A 19,183-nucleotide genomic window follows, 5' to 3' on the forward strand; every position below is an offset into this window, starting at 1 on the left:
TCCTGACAGAAGTCCTAGCTGAGAACGTTTATTGTGAACCAGCAACTGGATTTTGTGACATAACCAGAAAACCACCGACGTCTACAGGGCCAACTTGGGCACTGCATAGTCAAAATTATTTTCTCCAGTGTTATAATATGGCATTGAGCAATCTAATTAATTATTAGAAAGAGCAGTAGGTAGAGGACAGGAGATCACGCTTCAGGCAGGTTACGCCTTGTACTTGCAAAAAGCAACAGTGCAAATCAATAGATTTTTCTGTCTTATTAAAGGTCTGACATGTGCCCCTTGATCCAATCCCTACATCTCACACAGATTTCAGTTTTCAGACTTGCCAAATACCCAAATTCACACTGAGCTCTATTTTATTTACGAGCAGTACTACTAAAGCTAGTGGGACTGCTTAGAGCGAGGCGCTACTGCAGAGAAGGTTCAGGAATTTGGCTCTTTCCAAGAAGTGAACCACAAATGACCGGGGTTTCATGACACTCACAGGTGGAGGGAGACACTTTCTGTGTTTTTTTCAAATCTGTCCCTATGAACACCAACATCTGTAAGACTGAAATGTGGGAAAAGGCTCCATTATGCTCACCAACATTTTGACACCAGGACAGCCACAGCGGTTTAGGAGTAGCAGCCCAGGGTTAGGCTGGCCTAAGTTCTCCTCCCAGCTATGTCACTGCCTCTTATTAGATGATGGCATATAAGGGCCTTTGGTCTCAGTTGGGATGGTGAGGCTTCCTTAGAGCAAGTCCTCTGTCACACCATCCATGGGTGCAGAGGTGCATTTTCTAGGAAAGAGGGAGGCAAAATAAGTCTAAATTCTTTAAAAACAATTAAGAAAAGCCAACTTCTAGAAAAAGAAAAAGGAGAACAATTTGCTATCACATCCTTGCAGGAAGAGTGCCAGGACTTCTCATGACTCATTTCTTCACTAATGCCTATGCAGGCCAGGTTGTCAGGAAGCCCTGCTGCAAGACTGGAGGTAAAACAGTATGTTCAACGTTTACCATTCAAAGCCATCCTTTGTGTGAAGCTGGTTAGGCAAAAGTGTTTTGGCTGCATTTTTAGGTATTCCTCCTAGCCCGCTTTGCTTCCCTACTTGGAAGCTCCTTCAAATAAAAGATGCTGGAAGTGCCACTTCCCTGTAGCTGAAAAAAATGGGGAAAAACAGAGGCAAAACCACACACACCACAGAACAAAACGATTGCTTGTAAAACGTTTCCTTTTAAAAACTATTGTACATCTGCCTAACTTGGTTTAATTAATGTGCAGTTTAAAATATATAAAATGCCTTACCAGCTAGATGATTTCTTGGTTTTACAAGTCTCCCTCCCCCCTCATTAAAAAATAATTCATGTGTGGACTGATATTGAACATCTTGTACAGAGTCACGTGCCAATTCTCCTTTTAATTCTACATGGAGCAGTTTTGATTTTAATCTACTATGTTTAGAGAAGAGCTCATACTGTATACTTTAAAGTATAACCAGCTACATAGATGTCTTTAATATTGTAACACAATAAAAAAAAAATCACTGTAAGTTGCGGTCCCTTTGATAAACAATTATGGTGATGCATGCAGTCCTCCTCAGTGCCGCTGCCGCCAGACACGGGACGTAATTTTCTCCGCACGCTGCTGAGAGGCCTGACGTCGCACCGGCACACCACTGCCCCGGTGCACAGCGTTCTGCAGTCACTGGGCAAAGCTGCGGTGAATTGTCTCCCTCAGTCCCACCACCACACCACCACCACCAACCCAACCCCCGGGGGAGCACACCCCCCTCCCCGCCTCAGCCACAGGAGATCACCGTGAAGCGCTTGGAAATGCATGACATGTTGTGGAGGACGATGCCCAGGAGAAAGACCAGGACGCAGGCCACCAGGATCACAGTGCAAACCCCCGACCAGGTGGAGCTTTTCACAACGCCTCTCCGGTCCGGCTCCTCCGTTCCTGCCTCGGCGGGGAGGCTACCCTGCAGCGGCTGCTGCTCCGCCGGGATCGTCACCACTGTCAAGGATTTCTGCTGGCTGCCGGGCAGGAGGCGGCAGCCGATGTCTCCCGGCAGTAGCGCCCTCTCCTTGGAGAGGGGCAAGGGCAGCATGTAGCACCCATTGCTGGGGAGTTTGATGAAGACGGGGGTGTGCTCCGAGGTGTGGGGGATTGCAATGACGGCGATCACCTCGGGATCATCGGGAAGCTGCGATACAGAGTACCCCGGCGGCAGCTTGGTGATCCCACGGCACCAGGGACACCGCAGGTCCTTCTGGCTGGTCCTCATCTGCTGCAGGCACACCGAGCAGCAGGTGTGCTTGCAGTCCAGCAGCTTGGGCCGCCGGCGGGGACTGTAGTAGTTAAAGCAAATCTGGCACTCCAGCAGAGAGTCCTGGGACAGGGTCTCCATGGCAGCCGGTGCAGGGAGGCACAGCAGGCCTCGTGAGGAGCCTCACCCTGGCGCTCCGCAGCTGAGGGGCTGAGGGGCAGTGCCCGCCTTCCCGCCGCTTCTCCTCAGGCCAGCACCAGGCAGCGGCTATGGAGAGCACAGGAGAACCTCCGACCTGAACCTTTCAGTACCTGAGACAAGCAGAAAAATGTGAAGAACGGGTTACTTACAGGAACCAGTGGGAACAAGAGTCCAGCGAAAGGGGAATGAAAACTACTACTGACCTTGTGATCTGACAGGGAAAGCAAATTTGTGACCCTTCCCACCGGCTTCACCAAACCACCCAGCAGCAAACCTTCAGCCATCACCAGATTTCCTTTTTTTTTTTTTTTTTAAGCTATAAAATCCCTACCAACCCACCAGTCCGCCACTCAGTTATATTTATAGCCATAACAGGGGAGGCTGTAGTTCATGAAGCAGGTCCTTCAGCATCTACCTCCTGTCACATTTTCAGGACTTTTCAGCCCTTGCTGCACCTTAACAATTGTTCCCATTTAATCCTTTAAACCCCTGAGGATTTTTAGCTATTTGGCTCAAATGCTAAGTCTGTGTGCAAGGTGGGGGGGAAAATAAAAATATGTTTAAACGGATGTATTTCCACAAGCTCCTGAAGTTATGCCTGTGCATGAATGAGCAGCCAGGTAACTATACTGAAACACCTACATTTGTGTACAACAAAAAGGAACGGCATGGTTTTCAATTAAATTAACCGAAATTACACAAGCAGCTCGTGAACACAGCCCTCTGAAACATAAACCTTCTCAATGATGAAAACTTCACCCGAAACAAAGGCTCCGTTCAGACCCAGGACCTCCGAACGCCACAGAGAACAATCTGTCAATGCACTGAATTAATGGCAAATTGTTACTAACCTTGTTCTAAACTATTCATTATAAAGGGATTCTTTGTGTTTCCCCACTTATTTCTTTTAGCTATGCAAAAAAAAAAAAAAAGGCAGCTGTGTTTACTCCCACAGCAAGTTATTTCACTTTATTTTGGTCACTCCAACGCATGATAAATATGAAGGTGTGACATTTTTACAACTTTTTGCATTGCCTTCCTTGCCATATTTGAAGAAGTATCAGTTTGAATTTGCACCCAGAAAGTACAATAAAGAAACCCCAAAATATTTGCATGATGACTTTTTATCTTCTCTTATCGCAATGTTATTCCCAGAGTTTACACTTGAGGACCACAGCTGTCAGCAGACTTTTTCCTTTCCATACAATTATTTCTTGCTCTTCCTTCCCAATCATAGCAACACGGTTGCAACGTGCTAATGGACGTGTGACACCAGTAAAACAGAAATAACATAGTTGGGAGAAGAGATGGCAGGCATAGATGTGGGGTTCGCAATGCAGGACAGGCCTCTGGACCACACTGTCCCATATCCTGCTTCTGGCAGTTAGCGGTATTTGCATATCGAAAACAAAATAATCGTCATCTCTTCAGATGCTAACGACTGATATCACCGACATTGGCAGAACTGGCCCTACTGCTGAATTTTTAACAGCAGCGAATTTTGGCTCATAAGGCGCTTCAACAAACACAAAGCGACAATCCTGACTCAGGAGGGTGCAGTGGGTGCAGTTACAAAGGCAGGAGCTTGTGAAACGCGGGCAATGGCTGCAGGAGGAAAACAGCACATGGCAGCCGCCCGAGCGGCGCTCTCGGGATGCTTTGCCTGAGCGCAGCACACAGGCCACAGCCAGCATGAAGCCAGGACAGGTCCACGTGGCGCCTGCTCTGCACCAGCCCCATACTACACACGGCATTAAAGATACTCCCTGCACAGAGGGAGCCCAACGCTGCCACAGAAAGGGGTTATGCATTCAGCGTGCAGGTTGCGCCAAGGGAAAGTGGAAGAAAATGAGTAGATGTTTTATCTTCTCTATCCTCTCCTTCCTGTTACTATCTCCACATCCCTACGGTACAGGCTGGCACAAAGGAAGACTGTTAGAAAGGGTCACTAAAAGACTGGCGTGCAGCTGAGACAGAAAAATGGAAGAGTGCTATACACAATGTTAGGCATTGCCTGGTTGAAAAACATTAAGACACAAATGCCAGATTAGAAACTAGTTATAGGAACTCAGGAAGGTATCACTGAAACCATCACATCCAGTTTTCAGCCACAAGCAACCCAGCAGTTTTATATTTAGCACAGAAGTATCCATACAAAATCTTCACAGTTATGTACTGCCCAAGCCAAACTTCAGCTCAGACATTACAAGACACAACTCTGATCTGCTGTATCTGCAAATCTATTTAAAAAAAAAAAAAAAAAAGGTGTAACAATATTGCAGTATTATTATGAGAAAAAGCTCCAACGCGTGGAAATTCAGAAGGTAAGGCTTATGTTTGAAAAGCACTCCTGCAGATGTAAATCAGTATCTCTGCATAGAAGTTCTGCCCTCCACTTTTTGGAAGTCAATGAACTGGTGAAGTTCTCTGATTTCATTTAGCTGTCACCTACAACCATCTCTCTCCACTTACAGTGCTAAAGGTAAACCAGTGTCTATTGATGTGAATGTGATTGGGATCAAGATCATTTTTCTGACCTCATAGCCTTGTCCAAGAGTCATATACTCACGCACTATCAAGCTCCTCATCCCTGTCTCAGTGACATCCTTATAGCAGATGATCAGTGCTAGGACAGAATGAAATGAGGTATTCGGAACTGAAGAATGAAACAAAAGGCACCTCCAGGCAAGCAGCGCCCTAAAGAAAATTCATCCCAACGAGATGATCTCGGCTGGTTTGAATGCTAGGTAATGCTGTGAAGCATTATTCCAGGAGGTCAAAATTTTAAAGCATTAGTGCAATCTATAGGAAGAAAAAGGAAAAGAGTGGAGCCAAATTAAAAGGTTAAGATAAGCTTTACCACCTACTTGACATACATTGTTCAGGTATGTGCAGACATATTTGCAGAAGCTGTAAATATAGTAACACCCCATTGTCCTGGTTCTGGCAAGGACAGAGTTAATTTCCCAAGGAGCCAGGACAGGTGAACCAAGCTGGCCGGGGGCTATTCCATACCATGTGACATCATGCTCCCCATAAAAGGGGGCCAGGCGGGGAGGGGCGGGTTCGGCGTGTCGGCGGGGCTCCGGGACGGGTCGAGCGTCCGGTCGGTTGGTCGTCGGATCGGTAAAATCGTTCTCTGTTATCACCATTGTTACTATCTGTTATCAGCACTGTTGTTGATTGTTCTCCCTCTCCCTTGCTGTCCCAGTAAACTGCCCTTATCCCAACCCTCGAGGCTTTGCCGTTGTTTTTCCGTTCTCCTCCCCATCCCGCCGGGGGAGGGGTGAGCGAGCGGCTGGGGCTAAACCACGTCAGTCCTTTTTGGCGCCCAACGTGGGGCTCGAGGGGTTGTGATAACGGCAAGTCTGACCCAAGTGTGTTAAAACAAAGTTGTTAAAAGCATTTATGATGTTATTGAAACAGTCACTGGTTATAATGATGTTCTGTTTGCTCACATGGCTCTGTTTTGTAAACCCGTGTTTACTCTATGCAATCCCTGCGGTGCTGTTTATCACCTCTGGGAGAGGGGTTCGTGTTCTCATGTTGTTATATTGTGTGATAATGACCTATGATAAGATATCATTGACAGTCATGGGTCTGAGCTGGTATGTGTATGTAGCATTTAGGTCAGGCCCGTACCTCGGTCAATATCTTTCAGAATTGATTAATAATTGGACCCAATCTATGGGGAAGACAGGGGGGGATACCTTCTCCCACTTTCACCTCCTCTTTTCCCTTTTGGTTGGTTACAACAATTTTTGAGTATTTTGAATACCCTTGGAATGTTCAGGCCATTATATTCTTATTGCTAGGTCTCCTGAATGCTTTCCCACTCCTGTTCAGGGTTAGCAAAAATCTTTTCAAGAGTACCACCCAGGGATCTTCCCCAAGGCTGAATGGTCAGGGCTGGCATGGCATTTGGGAGAGTATGGGTGGGTATCTAGAGACCTTTTCACCCCCAATGGTTTGGAGCTTCACTCCTGAACAATTGCAAGACCCTGATAAAATGGTAGAATATTTGAAAGGAAAATGCTGTGGGGATTCTAAGGAGACACAACTTACTGCGCTGTGCTGGGCCCTGGCCACAATCTATCAAACACTGCTGGATAGTAGACAGCACCATCCAGAGGGAGAGAGTGGACCCACAGGCACTGCAGCTGCCCAGGCCCCTGCGACAGGCACTGCAGCTGCCCAGGCCCCTGCGACAGGCACTGCAGCTGCCCAGGCCCCTGCGACAGGCACTGCAGCTGCCCAGGCCCCTGCGACAGGCACTGCAGCTACCCAAACCCCTGCGACAGGCACTGCAGCTACCCAAACCCCCGCAACAGGCACTGTAGTCGAGCCAAAAGATCAACCCACACCAGTATCAGTTGCCCCTATACACAAAAAGAAATACACAAGGAAATCGGTTCGCTTAGTGAAAGATGATGATGAACCGGGGCCATCATGAGAACAAGAAGAAGAGCCAGAACCAGAAGTGATTACTCGATCCCTGTCCCTGAGTGAGCTGCGAGATATGCGGAAAGATTTCAGCCGCCTTCCAGGGGAGCATATTATTACCTGGCTGCTCCGCTGCTGGGATAATGGGGCCAGTAGCCTGGAACTGGAGGGCAGGGAGGCCAAGCAGCTAGGATCCTTGTCTAGGGAAGGGGGCATTGACAAAGCAATTGGGAAGAAGGCACAGGCCCTTAGCCTCTGGAGGCGCCTCCTGTCAAGTGTGAGGGAAAGGTATCCTTTCAGTGAAGATGTCGTATGTCGGCCAGGCAAGTGGACCACTATGGAGAGAGGTATTCAATATCTGAGGGAATTAGCTGTGCGGGAGATGGTTTATTATGATCCGGACAATGCACAGTTGCCCACAGACCCTGATGAAGTCCACTGTACCCGACCCATGTGGCGAAAATTTGTGCGAAGTGCACCATCTTCGTACGCCAACTCACTGGCAGTAATCGACTGGAAAAGTGAAGAGGCACCCACGGTGGACGAAGTGGCTGGCCGGCTCCGGCAGTATGAAGAGAGCCTTTCCTCCTCCCTAGTCTCGGCTGTGGAGAAACTGTCTCAGGATGTCCGGCAACTCAAAGAGGATATATCTTACTCCCCACCTGTACAGACCCGCATTTCAGCTGTTAGGAGTAAGCGTTTTTCTGCTCCAGAGAGGGGATATAGAGCATACACACCACGAGGTATCCTGTGGTTTTTCCTGCGTGACCACGGAGAAGACATGAGGAAATGGGATGGGAAGCCCACCTCAACCCTGCGGGCACGCGTACATGAGCTACAAGGCAAGACAGCTGTAAGAAGGGACTCTTCCAGAAAGAATGCTGCTCCAGTTTCCACCGGGCAGCCCCCCAGACCAAGTGAAAGGCCAGATCGCACTTCTGATCCTCTTGAAGGGACCTCTAAGTCCTTTTTGCAAGACGTGAGTAGTGACTATGACGAGCAGGACTAGAGGGGCCCTGCCTCCAGCCAGGTGGAGGAAAGGGACAATAGGGTTTATTGGACTGTGTGGATCCGATGGCCTGGCACATCGAACCCACAAGAGTACAAGGCCCTAGTGGACACGGGTGCACAGTGTACCCTAATGCCATCGAACTATGAAGGGGTGGAACCAATATCTATTTCTGGTGTGACGGGGGGATCCCAACAGTTGACTCTGTTGGAGGCTGAAGTAAGTCTAACTGGGAATGAGTGGCAAAAGCACCCCATTGTGACTGGGCCAGAGGCTCCATGCATCCTGGGCATAGACTACCTCCGGAAAGGGTATTTCAAAGACCCAAAAGGTTACAGGTGGGCTTTTGGAATAGCTGCCTTAGAAGCGGAGGAAATTGAACCATTGTCTAGTTTGCCTGGTCTCTCGGAGGACCCTTCTGTTGTAGGGTTGCTGAAGGTTGAAGAGCAACAGGTGCCGATTGCTACTACAACTGTGCACCGGCGGCAATACCGCACCAACAGAGACTCCCTGGTTCCCATCCACAAACTAATTCATCAACTGGAGGGTCAGGGAGTGATCAGCAGAACCCACTCACCCTTTAACAGTCCCATATGGCCAGTGCGGAAGTCCAATGGCGAGTGGAGGCTGACGGTAGACTATCGTGGCCTGAATGAAGTCACACCGCCCATGAGTGCTGCCGTGCCGGATATGCTGGAACTTCAATATGAACTGGAGTCAAAGGCAGCCAAATGGTATGCCACAATTGATATAGCTAATGCATTTTTCTCGATCCCTTTGGCAGCAGAGTGCAGGCCGCAGTTTGCCTTCACTTGGAGGGGCGTCCAGTACACCTGGAATCGACTGCCCCAGGGGTGGAAACACAGCCCCACAATTTGCCATGGACTGATCCAGACTGCACTGGAAAAGGGTGAAGCCCCAGAACACCTGCAATACATTGATGACATCATTGTATGGGGCAACTCAGCAGAGGAAGTTTCTGAGAAAGGGAAGAAAATAATCCAAATCCTGCTGCAGGCTGGCTTTGCCATAAAACGAAGTAAGGTGAAGGGGCCTGCGCAGGAAATCCAATTTTTAGGCATAAGGTGGCATGATGGGCGGCGTCAAATCCCAATGGATATTATCAACAAAATAGCAGCCATGTCCCCACCAACCAACAAAAAGGAGACACAGGCCTTCTTAGGTGTTGTGGGTTTCTGGCGAATGCACATTCCGAATTACAGTTTGATAGTAAGCCCTCTCTACCATGTAACCCGGAAGAAGAATGATTTTAAATGGGGCCCTGAGCAACGACAAGCTTTCGAACAGATTAAACAAGAAATAGTTCATGCTGTAGCTCTTGGGCCAGTCCGGGCAGGACCAGATGTAAAAAATGTGCTGTACACCGCAGCCGGGGAGAATGGCCCTACCTGGAGTCTCTGGCAGAAAGCACCAGGGGAGACTCGAGGTCGACCTCTGGGGTTTTGGAGCCGGGGATATAGAGGATCCGAGGCCCGCTACACTCCAACAGAAAAGGAGATATTGGCAGCCTACGAAGGGGTTCGAGCTGCTTCAGAGGTGATTGGCACTGAAGCACAGCTCCTCTTGGCACCCCGACTCCCAGTGCTGGGTTGGATGTTCAAAGAGAGGGCTCCTTCTACACATCATGCAACCGATGCTACGTGGAGTAAGTGGGTTGCGCTGATCACACAACGGGCTAGAATAGGAAGCCCCAATCGTCCAGGGATTCTGGAAGTGATCACAGACTGGCCAGAAGGGAAAGATTTCGGAATGTCGCCAGAGGAGGAGGTGACACGTGCTGAAGAAGCCCCACTGTATAATAAACTAACAGAAGATGAGAAACCATATGCCCTCTTCACTGATGGGTCCTGTCGCATTGTGGGAAAGCATCGAAGGTGGAAGGCCGCTGTATGGAGTCCTACACGGCGAGTTGCAGAAGCTGCTGAAGGAGAAGGTGAATCGAGCCAGTTTGCAGAGGTGAAAGCCATCCAGCTGGCTTTAGATATTGCTGAAAGAGAAAAGTGGCCAACGCTGTACCTCTACACTGACTCATGGATGGTGGCCAATGCCCTGTGGGGGTGGTTACAGCAGTGGAAGCGGAGCAACTGGCAGCGTAGAGGCAAACCCATCTGGGCTGCCCCACTGTGGCAAGATATTGCTGCCCGGCTAGAGAAGCTGATTGTAAAGGTACGTCATGTAGATGCCCACGTACCCAAGAGTCGGGCCACTGAGGAACATCAGAACAACCAGCAGGTAGATCAGGCTGCCAAGATTGAAGTGGCTCAGGTGGATTTGGACTGGCAGCGTAAGGGTGAATTATTTCTAGCTCGGTGGGCCCATGACACTTCAGGTCATCAAGGAAGAGATGCGACATATAGATGGGCCCGTGATCGAGGGGTGGACTTGAGCATGGACGCCATCTCACAGGTCATCCATCAATGTGAAACATGCGCTGCAATCAAGCAAGCCAAGCGGGTAAAGCCTCTGTGGTATGGAGGCCGATGGCTGAAATATAAATATGGGGAAGCATGGCAAATCGACTACATCATGCTCCCACAAACCCGCCAAGGCAAGCGTTATGTCCTCACAATGGTGGAAGCAACCACTGGGTGGCTAGAAACATATCCTGTGCCCCATGCCACTGCCCGGAACACTATTCTGGGTCTTGAAAAGCAAGTCCTGTGGCGACATGGCACCCCAGAGAGAATTGAGTCAGACAACGGGACTCATTTTCGGAACAACCTCATAGACACCTGGGCCAAAGAGCATGGTATTGAGTGGGTGTATCACATCCCCTATCATGCGCCAGCCTCTGGGAAAGTTGAAAGGTGTAATGGGCTGCTAAAAACCACCCTGAGGGCAATGGGTGGTGGGACTCTCAAACACTGGGATACGCATTTAGCAAAGGCCACCTGGTTAGTTAACACTAGGGGATCTGCCAATCGAGCTGGCCCTGCCCAGTCAAAATTCCCACGCCCAGTAGAAGGAGATAAAGTTCCTGTAGTGCACATGAAAAATATGTTGGGTAAAACAGTTTGGGTTATCCCTGCTTCAAGCAAAGGCAAGCCCATCTGCGGGATTGCTTTTGCTCAGGGACCAGGGTGCACTTGGTGGGTGATGAGAAAGGATGGGGAAGTCCGGTGTGTACCCCAAGGGGATTTGATTTTGGGTGAAAATAGCCAATAAATTAAATTGCATGATATTAATAGCGATATACTGTATCAATGGTATGACCATAAGAATCACCCAAAACTAATGAAGGATGGACTTTGAAACTGAGCAAAGTGCCACGATGATGGAACTAGAACTGCCTTCAACTGGTGCCCAGAAACTTCATCGAAAAATCACATCTTTGGCATCCAGACTGTGAGCATGGACCATACCAGATACACCGGCTGTGAAGACTCCGGATGCAGCGTGCAACAATCCAGCTGCACGCACCATTGCTCCTGCTCTGAGAGACTGTAATGGCAGATGGAACCCAGAACCCTGGACTAAATGAACTCAACAGACATTTTAGAGCAATAGCCCATAGAGTAAGGCAATGAGTTCTGTAAAATAATCTGGGCATGACGTAGATGGTATGGAATAAGGGGTGGATAATGTCCTGGTTCTGGCAAGGACAGAGTTAATTTCCCAAGGAGCCAGGACAGGTGAACCAAGCTGGCCGGGGGCTATTCCATACCATGTGACATCATGCTCCCCATAAAAGGGGGCCAGGCGGGGAGGGGCGGGTTCGGCGTGTCGGCGGGGCTCCGGGACGGGTCGAGCGTCCGGTCGGTTGGTCGTCGGATCGGTAAAATCGTTCTCTGTTATCACCATTGTTACTATCTGTTATCAGCACTGTTGTTGATTGTTCTCCCTCTCCCTTGCTGTCCCAGTAAACTGCCCTTATCCCAACCCTCGAGGCTTTGCCGTTGTTTTTCCGTTCTCCTCCCCATCCCGCCGGGGGAGGGGTGAGCGAGCGGCTGGGGCTAAACCACGTCACCCATTTTGACCTGGTGCTCAATCAAAGAAACAGTCACTTCCAACTGTGTGTCTTGAAGTTACATTTTTTCCCTTTCCTTTTTTTTTTTCTTTTTCAAAAGAACAACTATAAACATTATTTCAAGTAACAAGGTTGCTTTGTGCATATACCTATACCAAATTATGCCATTTCTTACTTTCCCAAATAATGATCAGGTGTATTTTGACAGATCAGTGGTAAGCAGAGAATTTAGTATGATTGCTTCAAAATATATCAAACGACTTAAGTTAAAGAGTAGCCACAGCCACCTAACCCCTTGGCCTTTGCTGACACTGCCTTGTTCAAAGGTTGGATATCTAGCTTCATGGGTGCAGTGCAACTTTATTCCCAACCATACTGAAAGCCCCACAATTCTCTTGCACTCTACCACAGCTTGGTTTGGGGATAAAAGAAAGTCAAGCCATCGTCTACACTCAGAATTAAACTGCCTAATATCTACTTGATTCATTTCACAGTAGATAGTTAGGAAGGAAAAAGTCACAGGAACTCTCTCAGTACTCTTCTACCACTTCATTTTAATAACTATGCCAAGAGTTAATGCTGCAGCAAACCTCCTCTTGGACAGGGGACTGAACTCTGTACTTTGTGCTCAACGCGCCCCCATACCAGTTGGAGGTACTGAGCTATCACAGGTGAACACCTCTTAAAGCTTACTCATACTGGACTCTTCTCCACGCTTCAAGCACGAAGACCAAGAGGCAGCCAGGCTGCACGTGAGGGCATGGCTGACATCAAGCATCAGCCAAAACCCACTGTTTTGTCATATTGGCTCTGGTCACCCAGTGACAGCCGAAGGCGGGCAAGGGGACTCTTGACAGGAAAACGGGGCGGGGGGGGGGTTAGAGGGAGAGATCAGAAAAGACTGTCAAAGACTGTAGGTCTCCACAAGAGAGACAGCGTACGTGTGGATAGGGGCACGCATGTGGAAGGGAGAGCTGGGGAATATGACAGTGACCATACACACACACAGATGCAACTGCAACCACAGTCATGACTGCCTGGCACACACCTGACAGCAACTGGAAGCTCTTCAGGGCTGAGATCTAACTAGTAACACAAAAAAAACTAACTGGATATGAAAATCTACAAGCTCCAAAACTCGACTGTCAGAAAGGTGCAGCAGGAGCAAGGGAAGCAAGAAGAGGCAGGCCTTGCAAAGAAGCATCAGGAGACCTCTCTAGGGGCCCCCCCACACCCTCTGCCCCTTGCTGTGGGTCTGCCCAACATCCACAAGGCTGCCTCTGGCCAGCGAGATGAGAGATTCACAAGTGGTTACAGAGACCCAGGGAGGAACCTGCAAAGCTGATGATCCTCACAGCAAAAGATCAAGGTACAGCCAGGTAGCTGAGGGCACAGCACAAAGGTCCCCTTGCAGATTTGGGCTGCCCTCTGCACAAGCCAAGAGTTTTTAACATTTGAGAAACGATCACGTGACTCAAGAGCAATAAAGGTCTGGAGAATAAAAAGGGTATTTCAGCTGTTTGTCAGTCACACTATCTTTTCTGCCAGTATGTTGTCAGCGGCCACTGCAAAGGCCCAAGCTCTCTGTTTTTGGGTGAGTAGGAGGCCAGGAATGCCAAGGCATCAGCTTCCTACTCCCCAAGAAGAAGGGGGAAGGGGTATTTGTTGCTTTCTTGCAATTCATAGCTTCCCAGCACAATGTAGGAAGGTGCTGCAGGAGGTGAACAGATGAAGGTTGCTGCAGCTAGTATAGCACAGCTACAGAGAGCGAGAGGAAAAAGAAAGCACAGGTTTGCTGCAGAGAAAGTTCTGCACAAATCCTAACTAGAAAGTGGTCCCCAACTGGCCAGGTCAGAAAAGACAGCTATTTTTGGAACCAGTGCAAAGACAGACATTGAACATCCATGATGGGAGCTGGATAACAAGTCAGAGAACAGAGTAATGGCAAATCCTTGCCTATTGACATAGTATTTTTTCTATGTAAGGACACAGCAATGTAAGACACTAAGCAATGGAAACCACAGCCTTGAAGGGGTGCTGCCTCCACTGGAGAACTCAGAACTATCTTCACACATACCTCCTAACTTATTAGGGCCCCAAATTATATTAACTTGAAAGCCCAAAAAATATACTTTAATGATGCCTGTGGAATCTAATACAATTCACAGAAGATTAAACATCCTATCACATTTTTAAAGACTGGCTTCAGGGCATGCTGATGTAGTTAGCTGATCACTGAAAGAAAGCCTCAAAAGCTTTGCACAGACTTATCCACATATTTAGGCATGCTCTACTGGCTGTACGGCAAGGTTAATAACAGACTTTCAGCAAGGCAGTGCACTGACAATACTTCACCTTTCTCAAGGAAGGTTCATTACGTAAACTCCCCAAACACATTAAGAATTCTTTGACAGTATTACTGAGTATGTATAATTTATGATGAAGAAAGATCCATTCATTTCAGGTGCCCTTTCAGGCTGGAAAGGAGATGGGGGTGAGGGGGGAGTACTGTTCTCAGTAGGGGAACTAATTGCAAGAATCATCTACCCATAGATATGGATAGAAATCTGTGCTAGAGTACCTTCAAACTGAGAGTGAGGAGGAAGGAACATATTCAATGTTTGGAAGCATTTCGGCTACAAAATTCAGCATCCGTGTGTATTTGCAACACATTTGTGCTTGGACAAAACACATTGGGACTGTTACAAATGCCCAGGACGTACTACCTGATTTCCCCTGAATATCCTTCACTAAATGCTCCTATTTATTTTTAGGCTGTTCTGTGGCACTAATTACCATAGTAACTGAGAACAGCACAATGATTAATTAATTTATTCATCACAACACCCTTGTTAAGAGAGAAGTATTATCATCATTATATCCTTTCATCATTTAAGAAAAGAAGTGCTGAGAGACAAAGCAGTTGGTCCAAGGTCATGCAAGCAGCACCCAGATTGCTCCTGGACAACTTCACCACAGCTCCACTTTTCACCTCATGAGCCACTGGGCAGAGGTGACAGATTCTTTTTTGCAACAGAGAATCAACAGAGCTCAGAAAACCACCCATTTCTCCCCATCTCTTCCAGCTGGCAGCATGTCCACGGTATGCCTGAGATTTTTTGTGGCTTTCATTTAACATATCAGCTTTTCTACGGACCATGAAAATCACGAGAGCCTGTGATCCAGAAGTTAAAAGTATCTCCACAGACGCAGCTGATCTACCATGTAGATTACAACTGAGAAACTACATGCATTTTGAGGGACATAAAGCTAAGAGTAAAATGACATAAGTTAATTCATTCTTCTTTCCAGAATTACCTATTTTCCAGGCACCTTCCTCTAAGACAGGCAGCCTACACCCACCATCCTTTCCATTTAGTTATTCATAATTGCACAGAAATATTGCAGAACAAAAGTATTTTAATTTGGCGAAATCCTTAGCCAGTGCAAGCTGGCACTGTTCCTTTAGCTTTAGTCCAACCCTTGGCAAGATGAGAATCAGGTGTACACACTCCCGGATGCATAAAGCCGCAAAAAATAAAGCTGAGCAAAACTGTGATATATGAGCCTACAACATCCTATGAACCAGCACTAAGGGATCCATGCTGATGAAGAACCTGCTCTGGATGATCTCAACGGTGAGATCAAAGAGGACAGCAGCTGTCCTGCCTCTCTGGCAGCTGAGTGATCAGAGGCGGATCACAAAAAAAGGAGCCTGGTTGCAAGGTATCATCCCACAGCATTTACCTTAGAAATTGTCACCAGCCAGCCCTAACAACAGGAGACAGAGGCAGAAAGATCACCCACAGGAATGTAACCAGATGTAGAACTTTATGGGTTTGGAGCAAAAACAGATCAGGTGTAAACACGAACCTCTGGTGTTTATAGAAAACAGAGAGAGGCTCACATGCTGCTCCTTGTTCCATCTCACCTCACCAGCTGTGCTGCTCCCTCCTTTTATCTGCAAACTTTGACACATCCACATTCCCTGGCTCCAAAGACCTTATTTTGGTCAAATATGACCAGGATAAGTTGCACTTTGTTCCAACAGCAAACACTACTAATCACCTGCAACGTGCCAGGTCAGCAAACGACGGGTACAGTTTCTTACTGCTGAGTCAAAACAGTACAGCTACGCTCATGAGAGTATCATGCAAGCTGCTTTACCAGTGAGAAACACTATTTGAAATCAAAATATTCCACAGAAATGCCCCCATTTCAGACAGGCAGAGAGAGAAAGCCAAAAGCTTTCCTGCCCACCCAGCTTCTTGGCAGCCCTCCATGCAGGTGGTCCTGGAGCCCAGGCTGTGGGAGCCAGACCTGCTCCTCACAAGCCCAACTCTGACATGTCTGCTGGTTTTTGACAAGGTCACTTGTCGAGCTGCCCCAGAGCTATGGTTCCCTAAATCTCCCAGGCTCCCTCCAACTTGGCAGAGCACAGGGGACCCCCAGGTGCAGCTCTGCCCTGCTAGAAGGAGTCTGAAGCTACTCCTCACCCCTTCTGCTGGCCCTAAGTCCTAGTGTTTCTCTTCCTGTGTGAGGGGTGCACAAACAGGATGAGAGACCCGACTGTGGTCCTAAGACACCCCAAATCTGAAAATTTCCTAGCACAGGATATCAAAAGGTTCCATCCCAATTCGCAAATAAACAAGATCTCCAGCGTTCAAAGCATCCCAAGGGATGGTGCTCATTTCTACACCCCACTCTGAGCACAGCACTTGCAGGGCCATTAGCACTTCTTCAGTTTTGCTGGCTGCTCTTAATTATGCCTGACTCACTCCTAAACTCCAGGGTAAGAGGAATTAAAAGCCAGGTTTTTCCACTACCAAGTGAGAGACCCATTTGCCATTCAAACTGACATCAAGAGGAATGGGGGGTGGGAGGGATGGCGTGAAAAGAAATCTACCACCTGAATAAAAGCAGCACCAACAGTTATTTATGACCAGTACATAAGGAGTAGGTGGTTGGCAAAGATGGACTTACAAATTCCTTCCCTAACTTAAAGTGAGGTCACAAATGAAGTAGCTAAGGCAAAAATCCCACAACCTTACAGAAGGAGCTATGGCCATTAGACTTGCTATCAGTAACAGCTTTTAAATGCAATGCAACATCTTCTTTCTAAGAGATTTTCATTTATGGCAACATGACAGAATTCTGTAGCATTCAAAATGCTGAGAGAGTCAGGCATGAAGCACCTGATCACTTAAATGACAAATTTTGCTCTCCCATTAGAGCTTTATGCTTCATCTGCCATTGATAGAATTTGCCTGATACCTGAAGAGAAACTTAATTAAAAGATTCTCCCCTCCCTCCCCTGAGGATCTGGTATTAGGACTTACAAAATACATCATCAAAAAAAAAAAAAAGTGATTTTAAGTAAAGCTCAAATGCAGATGTTTCTCACTGATACAGGTCAGTGGGTGATTGAGTGGGAATGAGCTTGAATTAGTGTATTAAGACACCAGTCTGTAATTACAGGAGAGAGTGCTACAGCTCTCCGAGGTCATTGAGTGGGTTTTGATGAAACTAGGTCAAAATCTACCTGCCTATGTGCTCAAACAGAGGAGGAGAGAAAGGAATCAACACTACCACGTTCATACACTGCCTATACAATGCAAAAACTGAAAGCTCAATTTCACACTTACCTCAGGAAACAGAAGTCCTTCAAATGAGTTTTAATTGTTGCAACTCTGCTCTGCGCTCTCGCCTCGTACACCCTGCCTGTTTAATATGCTCTGCACTCTGCACTCGCCCAGTGCGGCTTCCTGAGGATATGATTCTGCGACCCACGTCACTGAAGTGCTACCTTCACACGGCTGCTCTCAAGGGCTAGGATGGTTTGAGAGTTGTTTTGTTTGTTTGTGGGAAGGGGTTATTTTCTTTTTTGCTTCAGAGAAAGCCAAAAAGAAAAAGCACAACAGACCTAGGGGAATCAAAATAACACATCTTTTTCTACATTGAAATAGATGGAATTAAGAAATTGGAAAATATTTTATTAGAAGCCACACAACAATGAGTAAGGAAATTCTCTTCTTTCATAGACTGTAAAGAAGTAGAATAAGGTTTGAAGGTAATTAGACAGAGTGAGGGGAGCTTTTTTCATCTTTTTACCTTTCTCCTGAAATCTGCTAAGTGGGCAGCACAAGCGAGTAAAGTCCCCTGTTTATCAAGAGCAAAGGTGTAACAGATGTCCTAACACAGAAGAACCACTTCCAAGAGCTTATCTTCACAACAGAGTGGAAGATAGCCAACTAATATGCCTCCTCAAGGTCAACTGCTATGTCATTTCCTAATGCAGAGAAATCGTGATCTTCATACATTTTTGGTCTCTGATAAGTGCGACAGCTACTCCAGGTCACAGCACGGGTCATTCGGGTTTGCAGAGTACACCAGAAGAAACTGGAACCCGTCCAAAAGCTCCTTTCTTATTGGAAACTAATCATTCACCCTGTAACACTTCTGGCAGCTAGTGATATTAATACCACCCTCACTTCCTGAGTTTTGAGAACAGTCCAACTCTCACTGCAAATATGGATCACAAGCAGAGTTAGACCAAGCCTGAACTGCATACATATTGATGATTTCCTATTTCATGATTTATCTCTCTGTCTTTACATAAGTAAAATCCTCCAAAAGAGATTTAGCAGGATATACTGGATAATTTCTTCCAATACTTTTCCAAACCACATGTTTCTACCCGTGACTATAAACACTCTGCAAGCTCCGGTTCAGACAAGTTATGAAGTGCATGGCATGACACATGCTTTTGAGGTCAGTTGCACATTTACATACTTAATACAACCAATACAGAACCCACTGTCAGCAGCTGCAGGCATATCAAGGTAATCTCTAAGTGCAGATGCCTTTGCTCCCCCTGTGCCACCCTGAAAACGTGCGGAAACGCCACACAACCTTCCCAAAACAGCTGCAACCAACCTGACTGGTTGCACGTCAACTAACCCGACCAGTTGCACATCATGACTCAGAGACCCAGTACCACCAGCAAAAATTTAAGACTAGCAGTGGAGACACCAGGAAAGACTCTCAGCTCTCTCCTTCACACCCATGGACATGGGCACACCCATGAGAGCAACAGGCCCACAGATGGACTTCTACAATAAAGCTTAGAACAGGGTCAGGGGATTTGCATCCAGTCTCTCTTTCTCTCACATGAACCAACACCATTTGCAGACAAGTCATCTCGCAGCCAAGCAATGCGGTGTTCTCGAGGGCGACGACCATAACTCGGGTTAGCAACTCAGGTTAGCACCACCACAAC

At 47.3% G+C, this 19,183-nt stretch overlaps 1 protein-coding gene across 8 annotated transcripts in view; it reads right to left on the reverse strand.

Annotated features, from left to right (window-relative positions):
- Nucleotides 1-802: 802 nt before the first annotated feature.
- RNF152 (ring finger protein 152) overlaps nucleotides 803-19,183 on the reverse strand; it is a 54,583-nt gene continuing 36,202 nt past the window's right edge. For 7 of the 8 annotated variants that reach the window (XM_075744873.1, XM_075744872.1, XM_075744874.1 and 4 more), the window contains one exon: nucleotides 803-2,574. In XM_075744873.1, coding sequence (XP_075600988.1) covers nucleotides 1,793-2,404 — 612 coding nt within the window. In that variant the 5' untranslated portion in view covers nucleotides 2,405-2,574 and the 3' untranslated portion in view covers nucleotides 803-1,792. Of the gene's footprint in view, nucleotides 2,575-17,549; nucleotides 17,663-19,183 lie in introns of those variants that run through there. The other variant, XM_075744878.1, reaches the window with a different exon arrangement.

Source organism: Balearica regulorum, chromosome 2, assembly GCF_011004875.1.
Source record: "Balearica regulorum gibbericeps isolate bBalReg1 chromosome 2, bBalReg1.pri, whole genome shotgun sequence".
Taxonomy (NCBI): Eukaryota; Metazoa; Chordata; class Aves; order Gruiformes; family Gruidae; genus Balearica; species Balearica regulorum.